Consider the following 20,185-nt stretch of genomic DNA (forward strand, 5'->3'; position numbering starts at 1 on the left):
AGCACAAGCTTAAGTTAGCATCAAGTGAAATGGGAGGCTAGTAGACTTAAACAAGAATAATGCCTGCTTGAGTAAATAATTTACTATTCATTTCCTAATTATAATTTCTACTTAAGAAAATAAAGGCTCTTTGAAACTGGAAGGTGGCAGATGAGTTGGGTTAATGAAGCACAAGCTGGACAAACACTTTTGCCTTCTTCACTAGAGCTGTGAAGAATGAAGACTTTCCTTCAATGGGAAACCTGGCTTTCCCCCTGAAATCTTGTTTCATTCTGTGTCAGTATGTTGGGGTTCTACTGAGAAACAATGTTTCCATGTGCCAAAGTGAAGTGCAAGCCCCAGGGCTCACAGCTGCTCGGACAGCTTCTTAATATATTCTTAACAGTGGCCACTGCTGCCGAGAGAAATTCAGCATTTTGTAGTGACTTGAACAAGAGCTGGTGCAACTGCACATTTAGTACAAATGGAGAGTTTCTTAAATCAGGAAATGAGCCCTGAACTGGCTCAAAGCTAATTCAGCAGAAATGGTAAGTAACAACCTGGATTTAGTTTTCTTACTTAGTTCAAAAGTGTAGCTGCCGTGAGCATTTGTGTTCAGAGGAGCGGGAGTGAGGGATGGATGGGACAAAGCTGCTGCTGGGCTCAAAAGATAGTTTCTTTGGACTGTAGTTCTGGCTTCTGTAACTTCAGCTTTCCATAAGACAGTGGCCTTAATGAAAACTGCTTGGTGTGTGATGTCAGCAGATACACAAGTTATCTTGGAAGAAATGGGAGGAATACATAGTGTTTGCCAAGGCTGAGTATTTTTCCAGTTATCCCCAAACTGTCAGCACAATCACCAGATGGACACCCTGCCTGGTTAGTACTTGTTTCCAAGATTTGGAGACCAAAGCCTTTGGGAATTTATGGTTCCCTGTCACATCCATGGGAAAGCTTGTGCTGAATGCCCTGCAGCTAGGTCCATTACTTTAGGACAGACCTCTCAAGCAGATTGTTCCACTGCTGAGACCAACCAGCCTCCTTGTCCAATGGATGCAGCTGCTTCTGTCCTGTGGACTCCAGAAAGGGTTGTCAACATGTTATGCTTTGTGAAATTCAAAGCTAAAATACCTGTATGGAATAGCTCAGATGAAGGAAAGAAAGTATTTTCTATCAACAAAACAGAGTCATTGAGAAATAGGAAGTTTCCTCAGGACTGAAAAACTGGGTTGGCTAAGAAAGCAGATACTTCCCATTACATTGCTGGCTTAAACACAAAGAAAATATGTAGAAATACAGAAAATATAAGCCTTAGCTCAGTGAACAAATGTTTGCAAGAAGCTGGTGGCAAGTATGGGAAGCATATCAACACTCAGAGAAAACAAATGAGTCAGGGAACACACAAAGATAAAGCAAGAAGTGATGGCATGAAATTCAGTACAGTAAAAAGTGGTCTATATTGGTGCTTTGCCGGCACAGATTAATTTATCTGTATTCAACAGATGAACTGGCAGGACTACACACCAAACTTGTACTAGCTGTGCTTTGTCTGAAGTAATGCTATCAAAGCTTTTTACTTCTAGCTGGACAAAAGTTCCTCTGAACACCAAAAAACCTGTGTGAACTGGTTTACTTTATCCAGCTGCCAACACACAGAAAGCCTCTTTCAGTTGCTGACAGTACCAGAGAGCCGAGACAAAGACCCTATCCTGAATAAGCTAAATCCATTCATCACCAGAAGAAAACCTGCTGGGATCAAATGGAATTATATGATTTTGGTGTGTCTGTCCTATCAGCTCTATTACTTACTTGCACATGTGCCATCTGGCATAAGCATGTACCCGTTGAGACAATAGCACTTGTAGCTGCCATGTGTATTCATACATCTGTGTTCACAGGGACGTGGTTTCAGTCCACACTCGTTCAGATCTGCAGAAATCATTGGAATGAAGTGAGTGCTGGGTTTATATACATTTATTCATACATATAGGTGGATAACATTGCCTAATGCCTTGAATTCCCCACAGTAAAACTGTCTGGATTGAAAATGAGCCAGCCCTTTGCAAGATGAGAGTTTAGCAGACCATCTGGCTGAAAGACTGCTAGCAAAACTAACAGAGACAGACTCCTACTAATGCAAACTCTGGCCACATCTGTCAGCTTGTTAGGAAGAGGTGGAGGGTTGGGGAGAGAACTGCAGTTAGTCGATTTTCTGGGAATTATTCTTCTGGATTTCTCTAATTGTAGTTGGAGATTTAAGTCCTCCAGCTGACCTCTGTACTAGAAAGGCAAATACGTAAGACTAAGAACAGCAAATCAGTTTTAGATAAAGTGAAACACAGATATGTTTTTTTTCCTGCACTACACATCCGTACCAAGGTTAACAGGGCAGGGCTGTCTATCAAAGATGAAATAGCATATATAAAAACCATGTGACTTTAAGAATAAAAGGAAAAAAACTCAAATTCCTGAGAATAAAAGGATTCTAAATTGTTCACAGAATCCAGGATTTAAAAGGCTTGCTTTGCAGAAGCTAAATTAATTTTCAACTCCCTGTGGCTATCCTTTCACAGGGAGACAACCACAATCCTAAAGAGTTTGATTTGTGTGGTATAGGCAGAGCAGTGCTGATGGTGGTATTGGTCTTATGACAAGGGGACAACATCTGTGCTTGTGACTTCTGTGAACTGGCACCTCTACCACTTTTATTTTGAAAACTCATTAGTAAACAGACAGAACAAATTAACAGAATGCACCAGAATATGCAGCCCATTCAACATGTGTTTAACATCACATATGACCAAGAATATAATTTTAATAAAGATGCAACTCTCCAGGCACTGAGCTTGTGCAGTTCCACTTCTAATGGAAGAAGTATCTGTTTTCATATCCATGTGCCCTGCAGACCACAAAAAAACCATCCAGACCATTCAAAACACAAACGTTGCTGTGGTTACACATGTGCGGGAGTGTTTGTTACAGCTCCGCCCAGAGAAGAAAAAGAGGGTTTCATTCTGTTATTTAAACATAGAGTCTGTTTGAAAAAGGACAGCCTATTTGTTTGCAAATCACATTGTTTTTGTGCTACAGTGGCTCCACTATACGACTGAGATTCTTCTAACAAAAAAACTGGATGGGAACAAAAGTTATTACACCCTGACCATACAATTTCAAAAATGCTTAGCTGCACCTACCTTGCACAATGCACAGTAATGCACAGCTAGCACACACAGCTCTAAAAGAGAACCTGTGAAGATAAGGCTAATTTAGCTCAGACTCAGTGGCAGAATAACACAGTCCACTTATCTGTGTTATTTTAGTTAGCTCCTGTTGAGCTTGTTCAGCAGGGCATTCTGCTGTAAGGACAGACCAAGACTCCACCAGTAAGTTAAAAGTGGGTCTGAGCATTTCTGGTTGCTGGAACATGACCACCTATATAGCTATACTACTGAAACAGCTCCAGGACATTTCTGGCCTATGCCAGCCACCACTTTACTAAAAACTTCCTGGCTGTGCTCTAGAAGACAGAACAGCTCAGGGAGCTAACATTATGTCTGCAAAGTGCTTCCACTGAGCCTCAGACTTTGAATTTATTGCAAGTGTGCAGAAGTGATCTCCTTGCACCCTTGCATACAAAAGGCAAATCAAATCCAGCCTCAGTTACTGCACAGGCAACACCTAAAAGCTGGGGGTTTCTCTGTTGCCTTTTGGTAACGTTTAAGATGTCAAATAATTTTTGAGGTTAAACTTCTGGATTTAAAGTATGAAGATGATGAAAGGGCCTTCTTCTATGACGTCAGGCTGAGAGAGTTGGGGTTGTTCAGCCTGCAGAAGAGAAGACTCTGGGAAAACCTCATAGCAGCCTTCCAGTATCTAAAGGGGCCTACAGGAAAGTTGGGGAAGGACTTTTTACAAGGGCTTGTAATGATGGGACCGTGAGGAATGGTTTCAAGATGAAAGAAGATAGATTAGGTATTAGGAAGAAATTCTTCACTCTGAGGGTGGTGAGACACTGGAACAGGTTGCCCAGAGAAGCTGTGAATGGCCCTTCCCTGGAAGTGTTGGCCAGGGCTTTGAGAAAACTGGTCTACTGAAAGGTGTCCCTGCCCATGGCAGGGGGGGTTGGAACTAGAAGGGGTTTAAGATCCATTCCAATCCAAACCATTCTGTGGTTCTATGTGGTTGTGATACCTACACACAACCACACATGCTGTTTCACTTTCCTCTCTAATGATACCTTTTTTTTTTTTTTTTAACTTTTTCCTTGTAATCAACATCAAAAGTGCAAAAAATTGAGTTTTCCAAAATACTTAACAGTATAACTTTATAATATAGTGTTTGAAAGACACTGTGCAATGAATTAGTTGGACTCCGAAAAACATGTTTTTAGCATGTTAATGCAATATTTTCAAGCAGAGACTGCAGGTGCTTAGGAAGGTTGCAAGGATAGACCCATCCTATATGGCCTATATGTCATGCTTCCCTCACAGCACCTGCAGTTGACTCTGCAGTGCAGTAGGATGGTCCCCTCTCCATGCACAGTGACACTCTCCTTTCAATCTGATCCAACGCAGGTGTCTCATATATTGTTAGAGGAAACTAAAAGCTGTGTTCTCACCAATGTGTTAGCTGAAATATTTCCATGTCTAATTCCAAGTATATGGAGGGAAAATGGTGCATTCAAAGTTTTGGAATATTCAATTCTAAAGACTCCCAGTTCCATGTTCTCAAAAATACCAATCAGGACAATGCAAACAGAGGGCACTGGCCCAGGCAGCTATAGAAATTACATGTCTAGCATATGATTGCATGTATTTCTGATGAGATTAGTTAAGAAACTAACATGGCATAGTTTGCTAGTTAATAAAATCACATGGGTTCTGGATTTGAATTTCAGCTCTCCTAATAATTTCCTAGATAATCTCTCCATGCCTTAATCCTCTGACTATAAATATGACAGTTTGTCCTTGTCATCAGCCTGCAGGAGACACAGGATATAGATTCAAACTTCTGTGTGCTGAAGGAGGCTTGGAGCTTGCCTGGGATGCTGGAGATGCAAGAGCCTTAAATTCACAGCTCCTTTATGTGAAGAGAACATATCTGGGTTTATTATTTTGGAAGATGACAATCCAGAGTATGAGATGAGGAGACAGAACATCACCAGTCTGCTTTCTGGAGTAATATACTCGTGTACAAACCTTGATTACAGGTTTTCCCTGTAAATCCAGATAAACATTTGCATTTGTTTGGTCCCATGCACTCGCCGTACTTGCAGCCATGTCCACAAATAGCTGGAGGAGTCAGGCAAGAAAAGGAGAGAGAAAAAGTTAGAAATACTCTATTTGAGAACTTTAGCCAAGCTTAGTTGTCTGAAAATTTGTTGCACAAGTTCAACATCCTCCATACTTCTCTCTCTTCTTCGGACATTGTAGCTACTGATCAGCACTTAATTTCTGATGGAGAAAAGTGATGCTAGCACAGCTTACACAAATGTGTACTTTTCCAGGTTTGCAAAGGCCTGGAAAAGAAGGGGCTCCTTTTACCTACCTCTCTCATGCTTTTTGCACCATGCTTACAATTCACGTTTAATTTTGGACTCTTGCTTTTTTCCTATTTTTAAGAAACCTATGTGAGAGGCAGCTAGCCATCAGCTTGACCTGCTCCCACCTGGAGTAGGAAAGATGCAACAGCACTCTCCTGCAGCCAAAGGAGACACACCACCCTACAGCAGTTTTCCAGTCTTGGTTCTCCTCACTTACAGCCAAGGATCATGTGGAACAATCAGAGTACATCTGTCTAATGACTAGGCAACTACCTGTACCATACATCCCAATAAGTACAATAGCATCAGGTTTATAATTACTTGAGAGGGCTGTGCTTAGTCTGGGTGCGTTCAAAAGTGAAGGCTTTCTAACTCTCAGCCTTCTGGATCATTAGTCAAAAATTAAATGCTGACTTTTATAAAGCTTAAGGCTCCTAAAGTCAATGTATTGTCAACATAAGGGTCGTTCAGGAAAAGCAAACCAAACATGGATTTAAATCAGAACTAGCTCTGGAAAAACAGATAAAAGAGTATGCACCAGGATAGGCATCTCTCTACTTTGTGTAATTAAGCTGCTATGCAAACTACAGGAAACAGGAAAGTAACAGTGTTGGTTAATATATATTAACATTCTTAATTAGAATTCCTACTGCTGAATTAAAGCATCTTCCCTAGTTTCAAAAATTCATTCCGATGTATTAGCTTTGCAGATTAAGGAGTATTTCAACAATATCCACTTCCCCAAGTACAATGTGGCCTGGATTTACAATGCATAACTAAATTATAGTTAGCTTAAAGCAATCTGCTCAAGAATCTTAAAAGTTTCTGAAAATTAATTTTACTAAGAAAGCAACCTATTGCTTACAACAAGACAACTTACTCCACTGGCTGATAGAATTTACATTTGCCAGTTGTCACTCAAGGTATCAGTTGCCTCAGAATTAAGGTACTATTAAGCAATGCATAAACATTAATAAAGGTATTAATCAGCTTTCCCTTTTTTAAACCATTGGGCTGTGTATACAGAGCAGAGATATTTTAGTATCTGTCCCTTTTAGACATCACTTTGTTGATTTTCAGCAGAGAAAAACCCTAAGCCTCTATTCAAATTCTCCAGGTATACACCAAACTCTTGGGACAACAGGTGAAACATCTGAGAAAGATTCCTAAACCATGTATTTTAAGACTCTGTTGTGTTTTGTCCAAGTACAGCTTGATAAAGATTCCACACCATCTTCTCCTTGGGATATATACACCTTTAGCAAATAAAAAATCTCTTAAGAGACATTGACTTCTCATTGAGCCAACAATCCACAGACCAGAACACTAGTTGGCTACCCAAGCTCAAGTCAGGTGCACTTATGGCTTGTGTTTCATTTATATTTTTAAAAAGTTAAAACCTTCAGTCTCTCAGAGGCTGTGAACTTCTGAAAATAAAGGATAGAAACTGATTAAAAAACCCAAAACACTTCAGGGGTCCATATGTAGCATTAGAAGACACTACATTTTTAGCACTTACTTGACAGCTGTAACGGTAGAGGCAGTGATCAGGACTCTGCAGGAGGTAAGAACAGATGGTCCCTCCTGGACCTAAGAATTTTTTAATATTATAGAATCACAGAATGGCTAAGGTTGGAAGGGACCTTAAAGATCATCAGGTTCCAATCTCCCTGCCATGAGCAGGGACTCCTTCTGCTAGACTGGGCTGCACAAAGCCTCATCCAACCTGGCCTTGAACACCTCCAAGGAGACGGCTTCCACAACCTCCCTGGGCAACCTATTCCAGCACCTTACTACCCTCAGGATGTCTAACCTGAATCTCCCCTTTCAGTTTACAACCATTACCCCTTGTCCTATCACTGCCCTCTCTGTTGAAAAGCCCCTCTCCAGCTTTCCTGTAGACCCTTCAGGTACTGGAAGGCTGCTATAAGGTTTCCCTGGAGCCTTCTCTTCTCCAGGCTGAACATCCCCAACTTTCTTAGCCTGTGCTGGAGCAGAGGTGCTCCAGCCCTTTGATCATCTTGGTGGCCCTTCTCTGGACCCTCTCCAACAGGTCCATATCTTTCCTGTGCTGAGGGCTCCAGAACTGTACACAGTATTCCAGGTAGGGTCTGACCAGAGCAGAGCAGAGGGGCAGAATCCCCTCCCTGGCCCTGCTGGCCACACTTCCTCTGATGCAGCCCAGTACGCATTTGGCTTTCTGGGCTTCAGAGCACACTGGTGGCTCATGCTGAGCTTCTCAACTACTACCACCCCAAGTCGTTTTTTATTGTTTGGTGTTATTTACCCAAAGCACTGCTTTTCTGAGGAGATGGTATCTTAAACATGTTTTATTGACTCTCTCACAGAGTTATGTGATTTCATTCCTCAGAAGTTTTCTTTCCATTACTTCTGGCAGACATATATGAAATTGCTTTATCAGTACCAAGTACACAGGCGTGGAGAGGAGAAAAGCATGAAGTGTTAATGTTACCTTCACAGTGGCCTTTGTTGTTCTTTTTCCAGCCGTAACAGCAATCCAACCTTGGACCATAGCGACACACGCCAGGCTGGCTCACAGTCACCAGCTGCCCACCAGCTCTGGAGCTGTGTAAAGAACGATAAACACTAGCCCCAGGCATACATGCTTTAACCCATTGCTACATATACTCCTTTATACATTTCTCCCATGTTTTATCCACTGTCAGGCATTTTCATTTCACCAGACCTTGGGGCATTTGACAGTGCTCCCAGACAGGAATGCAAAATTGCATTTGGTTGGAGAAACAGGGGAGATGAGAATGTTTCACCTGCAATAAATTAACTGTACAATATAAATCCTTTCTAATGAGAAACACAGCAAAGGCAAAAAAATACAGCCAAGTCCCCTGCTAGAATGAGTCATTTTTAATATCAGTTAAGTCAATGGGGCTACTCCAGCTTGTGTCACATGAAGAAACTCAATGGGACATATGATCCCACACCTGACAGGGCTATTGGATGATGAAATACTGATTCTACAGAAAAGCAGCTTTCTGAACATCAGTCAGCTCCATAGAAGCTAGTGACTTGCAGGCTCATAGCCACTGCATACATGCAGATTGATTCAATAAATGCAGACAGTCCCATGCATTCTGATTGCACAGGACTCCCCAACCATACAAATTAATTTAATTTGCCAATAAACCCAGGGGGATGAAAGTCACTGTGGAGATCAACAGCTGCAAGAGTTGGAAAACCTGCACCATTAGTTGCCAAAATTACAAATCTGATAGAAATTCACCACTGTGTAAGTCTTCTAGACCTACTCTATGGCTGCTGTGACTTTGGTTCTCTCTTCCCTCTGTTTGCTATTACTTAAGTTCTCCATTACTACATGCCTGTCCCCTTTATGAAATTCTCTTCTTTATCCAAAATCCTCTGTCCCCACTGCTTTTTCCAAGCCATAATTTAAAATGCACTTCAGAGTTCAAAGTGTTGTTTCTGACACAGAAAATATCTTCTCTGTGAGAGCTTCACAGCGACAGATTTGGGGTATTGAGGGGGACAATGAACTTTTGCATTTTTCAGTCTGATGCACAATAAAGGCATTGCTTTTTCACCTTACAGCAGTGCTTTGCACATATATTCCTGTGCTTATTTGTCAGGGTGGCACTCATATTGGATCAATTACAGCAAACATCAATACTGCAAACTAGCAGAATAAATACATGCATACACTTCAAAGGAGCAAGATGTTGCTTCAGAGTTTTCATTAGTAGCCTAGAACAACGAAAGAGAAGGGAGTTCAGGGGAGCTGCATACACATATGTATCTGAGATACCCTGAATGAGGAGATCGTCCTCATTTTATCTGGTAAGTAAAAAAGACTTCAGTGTTGGAAAAAGTTGCTCTGAAGTCACCCAGCCTTTGTTATCCACTCAGTGATGCAGTTTGCAGCACTACACATACCCCATCTTCAGATTGGAGAAAAAGCATATTCAACAGCTATGACTTCTGTATAGGTGTCTATCAGAAATCAGCACCGTGCCTCTTTTTCCATCATCAAAATACTTCTGGCTTACATCACTTGCAAATATACAAGTTAAAGAACATATGATCTCCTTACATGCTAGAAAGTGCCCTTGAATTCACTTGAATAGCAAATGTATATTCTGCTTATACCCCAGAAAATCCCCTTTTTCTGCAGCTGGATAGTGTTGTGATTCCCCTGGAAGGCTAAAATGCCTAAAGCATGGAAGAAACAGGATCTCGTTACTTTACAAAAGGTGTTCATTTCCACAGGAAGGCAAACTCATTCAGTAATGTCTTATTTAATAATTCACTTCAAAATGAAATAATGAAAGCATCTTTACAAACTATACAATTATCTTGCAAGATTTCAGCACAAACTTGTCTGCAGAATATGAAATGTTCCATAAAACTGCAAATAAAATCAGCATAGCTTAACTTTATATATATTGCCCTGGACAATGACTTTCTTTTGTTCTGACTTCCTCAACAAGCCCCAAGTTTAAAACTACTTTTGGCAGTGGGAAAGGTCAACTAGATCATTGAAAGCTCACCTGGATCCCAAAATCTAGGAGGAAACTCAGTTTTGTCAGTTAGTCTCTCTGACCAGTCAAGAGCCACTATCCAGCTGTTGCTGTCACAAATTCAGCATTTCATGCAAAAGAAAGATTATTTATAATGAGGAGATCCTTTCTGGCAAGTAGATCCTTTCCAGGAGAATGTCCCATGGAACCTGCTGGACTCTGGGGGAGAACTGATATATATTGGAGATACACGATGCTGCTGATCCTTCCCTTGTCTCTGTATCAATGGGCAGTGAAAAATTTCTAATACAACAACTGAGCTGATAGCTGTGCTGAACTGTAAAACTCATTAGCAGCCATTTTACCAGTAAAGGCTAAAATAAAAAAGTAAAAATACCAACAGTGAAAAAAGTCACTTGTCATATTCTCCTGACCAGCGATGATGAGTGGCCTTGCTGAATGAAGTTATATGACAGTAACAGCTGCAGAGGAGTGAGCAAGTCTTCAAAAGCTTGATTTAACTAGGTAGGTAGATGACAAAAGTGAGGTATGATTTTAGTTAATACAGTGGTTTGTTTTCATGTCTGATTAATATTCTGTATTTTCATAGAGTTTTCTCTGAAAAGGAACATTAGTGAGGTTTTCTGGTGTTGTTGTTTTTTTATTTTTGTTTGTTTGTTTGTTTTTCCCAAGACTGGAAAGTTTTAGTGCACTGTTTCCATAAGATCTCTACAGGACATTTTTGGTTAGCTCTTGCCCATACAATAGCTGTCTGCTCTACTACTGGAGAATAAGCAGGGGACAGCCACAACTGTATTATTAGCAGCTTCCAGTTAACTTCAAAAACAGGATATTATCTCTTTCTTTAATTTTCTTCTTAAAAAAATTCCTGGGCATTTGTCCTGGTTTGACCCAGAATTAAGTCAATTTTGTTTTTAATGATATTTTTTTTTCTTCAGTGAACTCTCTAAGCAGCACACTTGCTGAAATTAGCCCCAAGTTTTCCAGCCAGTGGCCTGAATGTTTATAGTTATGCCAAAAGACCAAGGACACTTCACTCTGCTTGTTGAATCTGCTGCTTCGGACATGAAAGGAGCAGGAGGGTCGTATCTACAGCCCTCCCTGTAGGAAGGGGCAGACTAGACAGATGGCAAACCTGGCCAATCAGATTATTTCATCCCATATATACATAACTCTCAATATAAATTCAGGGATCAGGAAAGTGAAGCTCATTTTTCTTCTTCCCTCCATGGCTGGTGTCCAGGGAGGAGACTGTCTATCCATCTCCTTTGATCACCAGGACCGTGTGTTCCTGACTCCTGTATCTCTCTACCCTCAGCTCCTGTCTGCTCTGCCACCACCACTGAAAGCAGCCTGGGACTCTTTTCAGAACTTCCCTGGCTCACGGGAATATCCTGGGAGTTGCTGAGGGCTGGAGGGTTGCAGGTGTTAGGGGTTTGTACATTCTTACATATACCTGTGTATATTTGTACATATTTTCTTTTATCATTAGTATTACATTAAAGCTGTTTAGTTTAGTTTTAAATCTAGAAGCCTTTCTCCTTAGTCTCTCTCTCCTTTCCTTATCCTGGTGGGAGAGGATAGAGAGCACTGTTGTCATTTGTTTATTTGCTGATCCCAAGTTAAACCGTGACAGCATTATTGCCAGCCAAAACCAACTAGCACCAATCCTAACATTCTGATACATTCAGAAGGACAAAAAAGATGGTATCTCACATCTTAGCATTTTAAAGAAATTCCTAAAAAGTCTATTGTGAATGTGTGTCATGCAGATATAAATTTGAACAATTTGTCAAATGAAGGCATAGGGGGATTTTGTTGTGGTGTGGTGTCTGGTGTTTGTTTTTACACAAGTTTAGTTGAAGGGTGACTTCCTTCTAGAAAAAAGTTGACCTGTCACCTATTACCTTTTAGTAATTGTGTTTTAGATATCTCTTTAGCCATTTTTAGGCACTCAGCATGACAACAGCTCTGCTTCATTATGAGTCCCTCCCAAAACAGCAAATGAAGTTTAGTTTGGGCTTGCAGAAGTTCCTTCAAGGAACTCCTTAAAGGAAGTGCTCAGAGCAGAAGTCCAGACATGAAAGCCACATTTCTATGAGAAAAAAAAAATCATAATTATTTTTTCCCCAAACATTCTAATTTTCCCTGTTTCCTGTTCCTTCTTATTAACTATTCAAAGGCAATAGGATTTTTTGGTCCTCTTAAACTAGAACCCCTTGTCATCTGAGACTTTCATCAAGATGTTTGAAAATCTCATATTTCCCTTTCCTCTCGGTGGAAAAGGCAGAACAACAATCTTGGTAGAAGAGTGGTGCCACGACCATAAACCAACATCAGCTTAGACAAAATAGGCTGTAGAGCAGTCTTAGATAAGTTGTAGGTTTCCTATGGATTGCATGACTTACTGTCAAATAACATCATTTTTACTGGACGTATTTGTTTCAGCTAACTCCAGGTCATACTTTCTCCTGGAAGGAGATAATGCTCTTATTTTGCAGTTTTACACCTTTCAAAGTGTATGAAATGCAAATACACAACATCAGGAAGTAACAACTAACATGAGTATTTAAAGGGAGCTCTGCTTTGAGAGTAAATGTGTTTTCTGCAAGAGCAAGCCCAGAACTCAAGAGGAGTTGATCACTTGATATCCCCACATGTGCTGGAACAGCACACTGCCACTTGTTGATCATAAACATTCCCATTCACAAATCTGACACTAAACAAATAAACCACATATCTTGAAGGCTTCATCCCCAGTTGCTGGGAAGTCTGCTTTTAGCAGTTACTCCCTTGCTGTAGCACTTGCGGCATTTGTTTGTGGAGAACTGGGAGGCAGAAACGCTGGAACAGCTTGGGCTGGAGTAAAGAGTTTTACAGAATCACAGAACCGTTCTGGTTGGAAAAGACCTTTAAAACCATCGAGTCCAAACATTAACCTAAGTCTACCGAGTTCGGTGTTCAGCCATGTCCATAAGCATCACATCTGCATGTCTTTTAAACACCTCCAAGGATCGTGACTCCACCACTTCCCTGTGCAGCCTTTTCCCATCACTGACAACCTTCTCAATAAAACAGTTTCTTCTAATATCCAATCCTAAACCTCCCCTGGCACAAACGAAGCCATTTCCTCTTGTCCTATCGTTGCTTGTCACTCGGGAGAAGAGACCAACACTGACCTCGCTACAACCTCCTTTCAGGTAGCTGTAGAGAGAGTTAAGGTCTCTCCTCAGCCTCTTCTTCTCCAGACCAAACAGCCCCAGCTTCCTCAGGTGCTCCTCTTAAGACTTGTTCTCCCGACCCTCTCTCAAATTCTCCTTCTGTTTCTGGAGAATGTAACATCTGTTATGATAGGCTGAGCTGACTTTAAAGCACCTGTTTATCCAGGCAAACCAAAGACTTGAGAGCTCACACCTGGCTGTGCGTGGTGCAGCTGCTCTCAGCGCTTGGGCACTAGCGCACCGCAGGGACCCTTTCTCCCGGAGCAAAAAAGCCCCCGCAGCTCCGCTGCCATCCCTTGGCGGGACGGGGCACAGACACCCGCCGGCAGGCCCGCACCGTCACCTGGGGCAGCTCCCGGGACCCGGGCGGAGGAAGGGACGGGACTCGCCTCCCCTCAGGCTAGCCCGGCAGCCCCCGCATGCCAGGGAGCTCACGCCGCCGCCCGGACCGGACACCGGCGGAGCGGCCGCCCCAGGACCCGAACCCGCCCCCGGCCCGCCTGGACCCCACGCAGGAGCGGGGCAGGGGTCCCTGGGGTCCCCTCCCCACCACCACCACCACCACCACCACCCCGCCGTCCCCGCTCACCTGCTCGCGGCGGCCAGCCCGGCGGCCAGGAGGGCGGCGAGCAGGGCTCCCCGGGGCGCCGGCACCATCGCCCGGCCGCGGGGAGGCGTCCCCGGCCCCGCGGCGACCAGGCGGGGCTGCCCGACCCTCGGCAGCGGGCGGCACGGCCGGAGAGCCGGCGTGCGGCGGGACCGGGCTGTATAACCTGGCGGGGCGGGGCGGGCCCGCCTCCGGCCGCCCTCGCCCCACACGCCCGGGACGGGACGGGGCGGGCGGCTCTGCCGGGCGAGCGGAACCGGGACGGCGGGCGGGCAGGGGGACCCGGTCCCGCCCCGCCGGGAGCTTCGGCCGAGAGGGACGCAGGCTGCAGCTCCGGAGCTGCTGCCCCGCGGGGGCTGGCGCGGAGCCACGGCGGTGTTCCCCCGGGGAAAGCCGCATCAGCCCGGCGGGCGGGACGGGCTCCCCGCTCCGGGACCAGGCCCGGTCGGTGCTGTAGTCTCGTTCCGTCCAACAGCTGGCGGTGTCCGGCACCGTCTGCCTCCGCATGCCCCCACCTCCCGCCGCGGCACCTCTGCCGGGGGCTTCCAACACAGGGAGCTGGCCGTTCCGTGGCCAAACTTTGTGTGTCTGCTAGGGCAGCCACCTCTGGGCGAAGTTTTTCTTTAAGCCACCAATTCCACCTGGCTGCATTGGTTACACTACTTCTTACTAGGTAGTCCTTCGGCTTTGGTTTGTGAACTGCCTCATCCACTTGTATATCCTCCTAGGGTAACCCTCTCATTATGGGCATGCTGAGCTTTTTCAAGATTAAATAACTCAGGTTTTTTTTGCAGTGATGGAGAAACTTGGTTGAGGTGTGACTGATGTTTGCCAGCAAAACAAAAAAAAAATTCAGTCCAGGGATGGTAAGCTGTGTTCTGCCTGTGCTGTATCCCTTGGTGCCTTCCTCATACTATGAAAAATCCAAGCAAAATAAGGCTATGTCCTTTTTTTAATGATTTAGTTAATTATTTTTTTTTATGCCATTGCTTACACTAGCCTACTGGCTGAACACTTTTTGCCGTTAAAGGATATTGTTTCAAAGCCCATTGACTCTCTTCTCAATTTCCAGATTGTACCATGAACAATTTTCCCACTCCCAAACTCTGGAGAGTTTTTTTCCTGATAAAAGCAGCTCTGCTATATTAAGCATATGGAGAGGGCAGCCAGATATCTCAACAGAGATAACATATCACCTGTGCAAAGGAGAAGTTATTTCTGCTGACTTCTGCTGTTATTACAATGTTGCAGCACTTCTCAGTTGATTTCATTAAAGGCTTGGGCTTTGCAAGAAAAGGGAAGAAAACACTAGATTTCAAATTGCACATCCTGCATCTCAATAACCTCTGTCTTGTTGAAATGAAACTCTCTTTTCGTCACAGATATGAAATTGTTTCTATGCTTAAAGGGCTTAGGGTGATAGTGGACGAGAAGCTCAACATGAGCCAGCAATGTGCACTTGCAGCCCAGAAAGCCAAACGTGTCCTGGGCTGCATCAAAAGAAGACTGGTCAGTAGGTCAAGGGAGGTGATTCTGCCCCTCTACTCCACTCTTGTGAGACCCCACCTGCAGTACTGAGTCCAGCTCTGGAGCCTGCCGTCATAAAAAGGACATGGAGCTCCTAGAGAAAGTCCAGAGGAGGGCCACGAAGATGATTAGAGAGCTGGAGCCCCTCTCCTATGAAGACAGAAGAAGACTCTCTCTCTACGAGAGAGCTGAGGCTGTTCATCCCGGAGAAGAGAAGGCTCCAGGGAGACCTTAGAGTGGCCTTCCAGTACCTGAAGGGGCTACAGGAAAGCTGGGGAGGGACTTTTTACAAGGGCTTATAGTGAAAGGATGAGGGGTAATGGATCAAAACTGGAAGAGGGGAGATTTACATTAGACATTAGGAAGAAATTCTTTTGTGTCAGGGTAGTAAGACACTGGAACAGGTTGCCCATGGAAGTTGTGCAAGTGTTCAAAAGCAGATTAGATGGGGCTCTGAGTAACCTGATCTGATGGGAGGTGTCCCTGCCCATGCAGGGGGGTTGGAACTAGATGACCTTTAAGGTCCCTTCCAACCCAAACCATTCTATGATTCTATGACTAAAACCAGTATTGAATATATGAAATAATAATAAAAAAATACTACAAGATGGATTTTTACCCTTAAGGAGATGTATCTTTGAGATTAATCAGGTTTCTTACAAGCACAAAATAATCCCCCCACATTTCCCTTGTCAGTCACATGAAATTATTACCATCACTATTTTTAACAGGCAGCTTTCAGTCATGCTCAAAATACCGCCAGTAAAATTGTCTGGTCAACAGAAATATAATGGAAAAACTTGCTTTCCTTTGGTTTACAAGTCATAAAGATTGCAATTATTTACAATAAAAATTACGTCCATTTTGCTTCCAAAATTAAAAGATGTTTTAAATTAATTTTAGTATATGAATATCTCATTTTAGCTTAATCAGAAATTATCTCACAGGAAGATTTGCACAACCTTTGTGGTTATGAATTTAAGAATCAGATGTTTGTCTCAGTAATCACAGGAGAGCTTCCATCTGAGGTTATTCACAGTTAAGCCCTGATACATAGGTCAGATTAGCTGCTAAAGAAAGTTACAGTTCTTCTATGTCTCATCATCATCGTTGCCTGTCATAATTGTCATTAGCAGTGACAATCCCTGTTAAACTGGGACTGAGCTGGCACAAAGTAGCCTTTTCAGAATCACTACAGAATGGTACCTCTGGCCTCCAAGGACCGAAGATTTGCTACGGTCCAAATTTCAACCATAATTTTTGAAAATGCTTATTCAGCGATTTTTAAAGGCACAAGAGAAATACATATGCTTTCCTCTTACTAAAAGCCAATGGGAAGTCAGCATCTGTTTTCTGCTTACAGCAGCAACTCAAATGCTTTAGCAGAGGTTTGCAAAGGGCCTTGCCTGACTGCTCTTGCCAGAAACTCAGCAGCTTCCTGGTGGACAAAGAACCACTTTTTTGCAGATGTGGCCCTCTTGGCTTTCATGCTAAACATGTTGTGCGGCTCCAGGTATGGTATGGTACCAGGAATGGTAGTGACAGCAAAGAGAAAGAAAGCACAAAAAGGGAAAACAAAATGAAAACCAAAGCTGATGATTTTTAACAAGTAAAATTATTTTGAGGGCCTTTTATTACTGTCTGTACTCTTGCTATTCTTTCACCAGAATTTAAAAGTTAGCTATAGTATAAGGTAGTTACTGTAATTGTGAGAAGGCTTGTGTATTACATGTGATTGCTTTCTACCCTATGATCTCTGAATCCAGATTCTGGGTGGAAAAGGTATTACTTCTGCTTGATACATCCAGGCACCCAAATACATCTCCTCGTGCACTTCAGTCTCCTCATGGTGTACTTTACAAAGTGCTAGGAAATCCACCAAATTGCTTAGGTTTTTCCTACTTTTTCTACTTGCTATGTTCCCTCTGCAAGTTACTAATTAACTGCTTTTTAGACCTATGAACCGTGGAGCTCCCATGCAAGGGAAGAAATTAAGTCTGCACAGCATGCTGAGGGACATGAAGCACAGGCACTGATGGGACTCTAGCTGAAGCACATTTTACCATGCTTTTGACTCTGAGGCAGTGACACTTGTATTCAAAAAGACAGATGGGTGGGATGGAAGGTGCCTTACTCAGGCTATGGCAGAGGTGAGCTAGGTTTGCCCCTTTCTTTCCCACACTTCAAGTATCCCTTCTGATAGAAAGTAAGGGGTTACATTTTTTAAATTAAACTTCGAACTCTACAAGTGCTGCAGGTCTTGTGTGAAGAACCCAACACCAAGTATCTAAGACATAATGCCCACCATGTGAGCCCTTGTTTCCCACCTGGCCTATTTTAATCGATACCTATGCAATCCCTGTATATACCCAGGGATTGCCATTCCCAACAGCTTTATGAATTAATATAATAAGAGCTCACGGTGTGGTTTTTACTCAGGAATTTTATAAGCATAAATTCCTGACTTCTGATGTGATTTTCTTTAGTTTCAGGTCTTCTGCCAAAAAGATGTAGAGTTTTGTTTTTTTCACATATTATTTCTTTACATATTAAAGCACAAGTCTCTTGCTGCTTGACTACATTAGCCTGGAACAAAAGAAAACTCAATCACTGTTGTTCCTTTTATATATAACACTTTCCATATGGTTGCCCATTAACATGGTGAGTCTGTCTTAAAAGTTTATTTTTTTTGTTACAGAAAAAAAAAGTGATTTTAAAGTTTGTTCAGTAATACTGTATTTTAAAATATGAAAAGTTCATGTAATGTACGCCTTTATTTTGTCATATTAAGAAGTGTTAAATGTTAATTTGCTGTCCTGTATTTTACTTCTTTGAACCTTTAAAAATTAACTATTTGTCCTTTTCCTTTGAATCATCAAAATGTGACAGTTCAGGATGTGGCAAAAGAGTGACAAAAAGTCAGAATTAAAGCAGATAGGGCCAAACGGAACTTATCATGGGTCTATGGCTGCTGCTTTTCTGCTACGTATATGACCATTTAAATAGCTTTGGATAAAAAGCATTCTCTGTAGTATGGTAAATCCAGTTTAAGAGCTGCCAGAGGTGCATATCCCCATGCAAATACGTATTGGTGATTTCGAGGATCATGGTTTCACATCAAAGGCATTTGGTCCCATATTCTCAGCTCACAGACTGTTGTAGTTACAATGCAAAGACTAAACTTCTGTTATCATGTGAGTTGCAGGTTCTTCCTGTGTCTTATTATTCAGAGTAGGTGTTGGTTTAAGATTCCAATTTTTCTTGCTGGAAACATAAATTACCTAAATGTAATTAAGAGTCACAAAGGACTGATGAAGTTGAAATAGAAATAATTTAGCTAAGACATTTGCATCAAGCTTTGGATAGAGTGAAAAATAGCTCAGTTAGAGAATTAAGGACTGAAAGATTGCTATAATAGCAATCTTGACTATGTCCCCTTTTTTTGGTAACTAAAGTTTCCATTTGTATTGCCAAGTAGTTTCAGATCAAGTAATTTTATAGAGTTTTTGTGCAGTGGAATAAACAGAGGAATAAAAGCAAACCATTCATGTCTTGTTCCCATGAATCATTCTATCAGCTTTAACAGGCCATTTTGAAACAGAAAAAAGTCATGAATGCATCTTCTGAGTTGGGCTAGAATCACAATTATAGAATGAATTGTGCTTATTTTTTGTTTTGGCTTGTTGTGCTTCAGAAATAATCCATTTAGTATTGCTTCAGGGTACTCTGAGAAACAAAATTAAGTTGAAATTCATGCAGTTATTTAACTATGAGCCGGGATTTTAGGAAAACTATAAAATATCCAGATACTTATGAGACTTGGTAATACTACTTCACTGAGACTATGTGGATGAGGAAAAGCTGACAAACTAGGTGGTTAAAGGTAGAGCACCATTATTAACAAATCTCAGCCACTACAAAGGTTTGTGGAATCACAGAATGTTTTGAGTTGGAAGGGATCTTAAAGATCATCTAGTTCCAACCCTCCTGCATGGGCAGGGACACGTCCCACTAGGCCAGGTTGCTCAGAGCCCCATTCAACCTGGCCTTGAACACTTCCAGGGATAGGGCTTCCAAAACTTCCCTGGGAAGCCTGTTCCAGCGCCTCACCACCCGCACACTGAAGATTTACTGCCTAATGTCTAATGTAAATCTCCTCTCTTCCAGTTTTGATCCATTACCCCTTGTCCTTTCAATACAAGCCCTTGTAAAAAGTCCCTCCCCAGCTTTCCTGTAGCCCCTTCAGGTACTGGAAGGCCACTCTAAGGTCTCCCCGGAGCCTTCTCTTCTCCAGGCTGAACAGCCCCAGCTCTCCCAGCCTCTCTTCATAGGAGAGGTGCTCCAGCTCTCTAATCATCTTCGTGGCCCTTCTCTGGACTTTCTTGAGGATCTCCATGTACTTCTTATGCTGGGGGCTCCAGAAATGGACACAGTACTCCAGGTGGGGCTTCATGAGAGCAAATAAAGGGGGACAATCACCTCCTTTGACCTGCTGGCCACACTTCTTTTGATGCAGCCCAGGACACAGTTGCTTTCTGGGTGGCAAGCACACATTGCCAACTCATGTTGAGCTCCTCGTCCACCCTTATCCCCAAGTTCTTCTCCTCTCATGTGTTTTCAGTCCATTTTCTTTAGTTGGAATCTCAACATTCTTTTCTAGCTGAAAATATAAAATACCCCCCAAAGTGAACTGTTTGCATCTTTTTGATACTTGATAAAATTTCTCAGGTTTCTACCATGGTTAAACTCAACCCTGTAGTTCATGGGGCAACGC

At 42.6% G+C, this 20,185-nt stretch overlaps 1 protein-coding gene across 1 annotated transcript in view; it reads right to left on the minus strand.

Annotated features, from left to right (window-relative positions):
• The window catches only part of EGFL6 (EGF like domain multiple 6), a 39,394-nt gene extending 25,446 nt beyond the window's left edge, over nucleotides 1–13,948 (minus strand). The window contains exons 1-4 of the mRNA XM_051630868.1: nucleotides 13,867–13,948; nucleotides 7,995–8,107; nucleotides 5,178–5,270; nucleotides 1,789–1,908 (exon numbers count right to left, since the gene is read on the minus strand). Coding sequence (XP_051486828.1) covers nucleotides 1,789–1,908; nucleotides 5,178–5,270; nucleotides 7,995–8,107; nucleotides 13,867–13,934 — 394 coding nt within the window. The 5' untranslated portion in view covers nucleotides 13,935–13,948. The remainder of the gene's footprint in view (nucleotides 1–1,788; nucleotides 1,909–5,177; nucleotides 5,271–7,994; nucleotides 8,108–13,866) is intronic.
• Nucleotides 13,949–20,185: the final 6,237 nt, after the last annotated feature.

This window comes from Apus apus, chromosome 1, assembly GCF_020740795.1.
Source record: "Apus apus isolate bApuApu2 chromosome 1, bApuApu2.pri.cur, whole genome shotgun sequence".
In the NCBI taxonomy this organism is placed as follows: Eukaryota; Metazoa; Chordata; class Aves; order Apodiformes; family Apodidae; genus Apus; species Apus apus.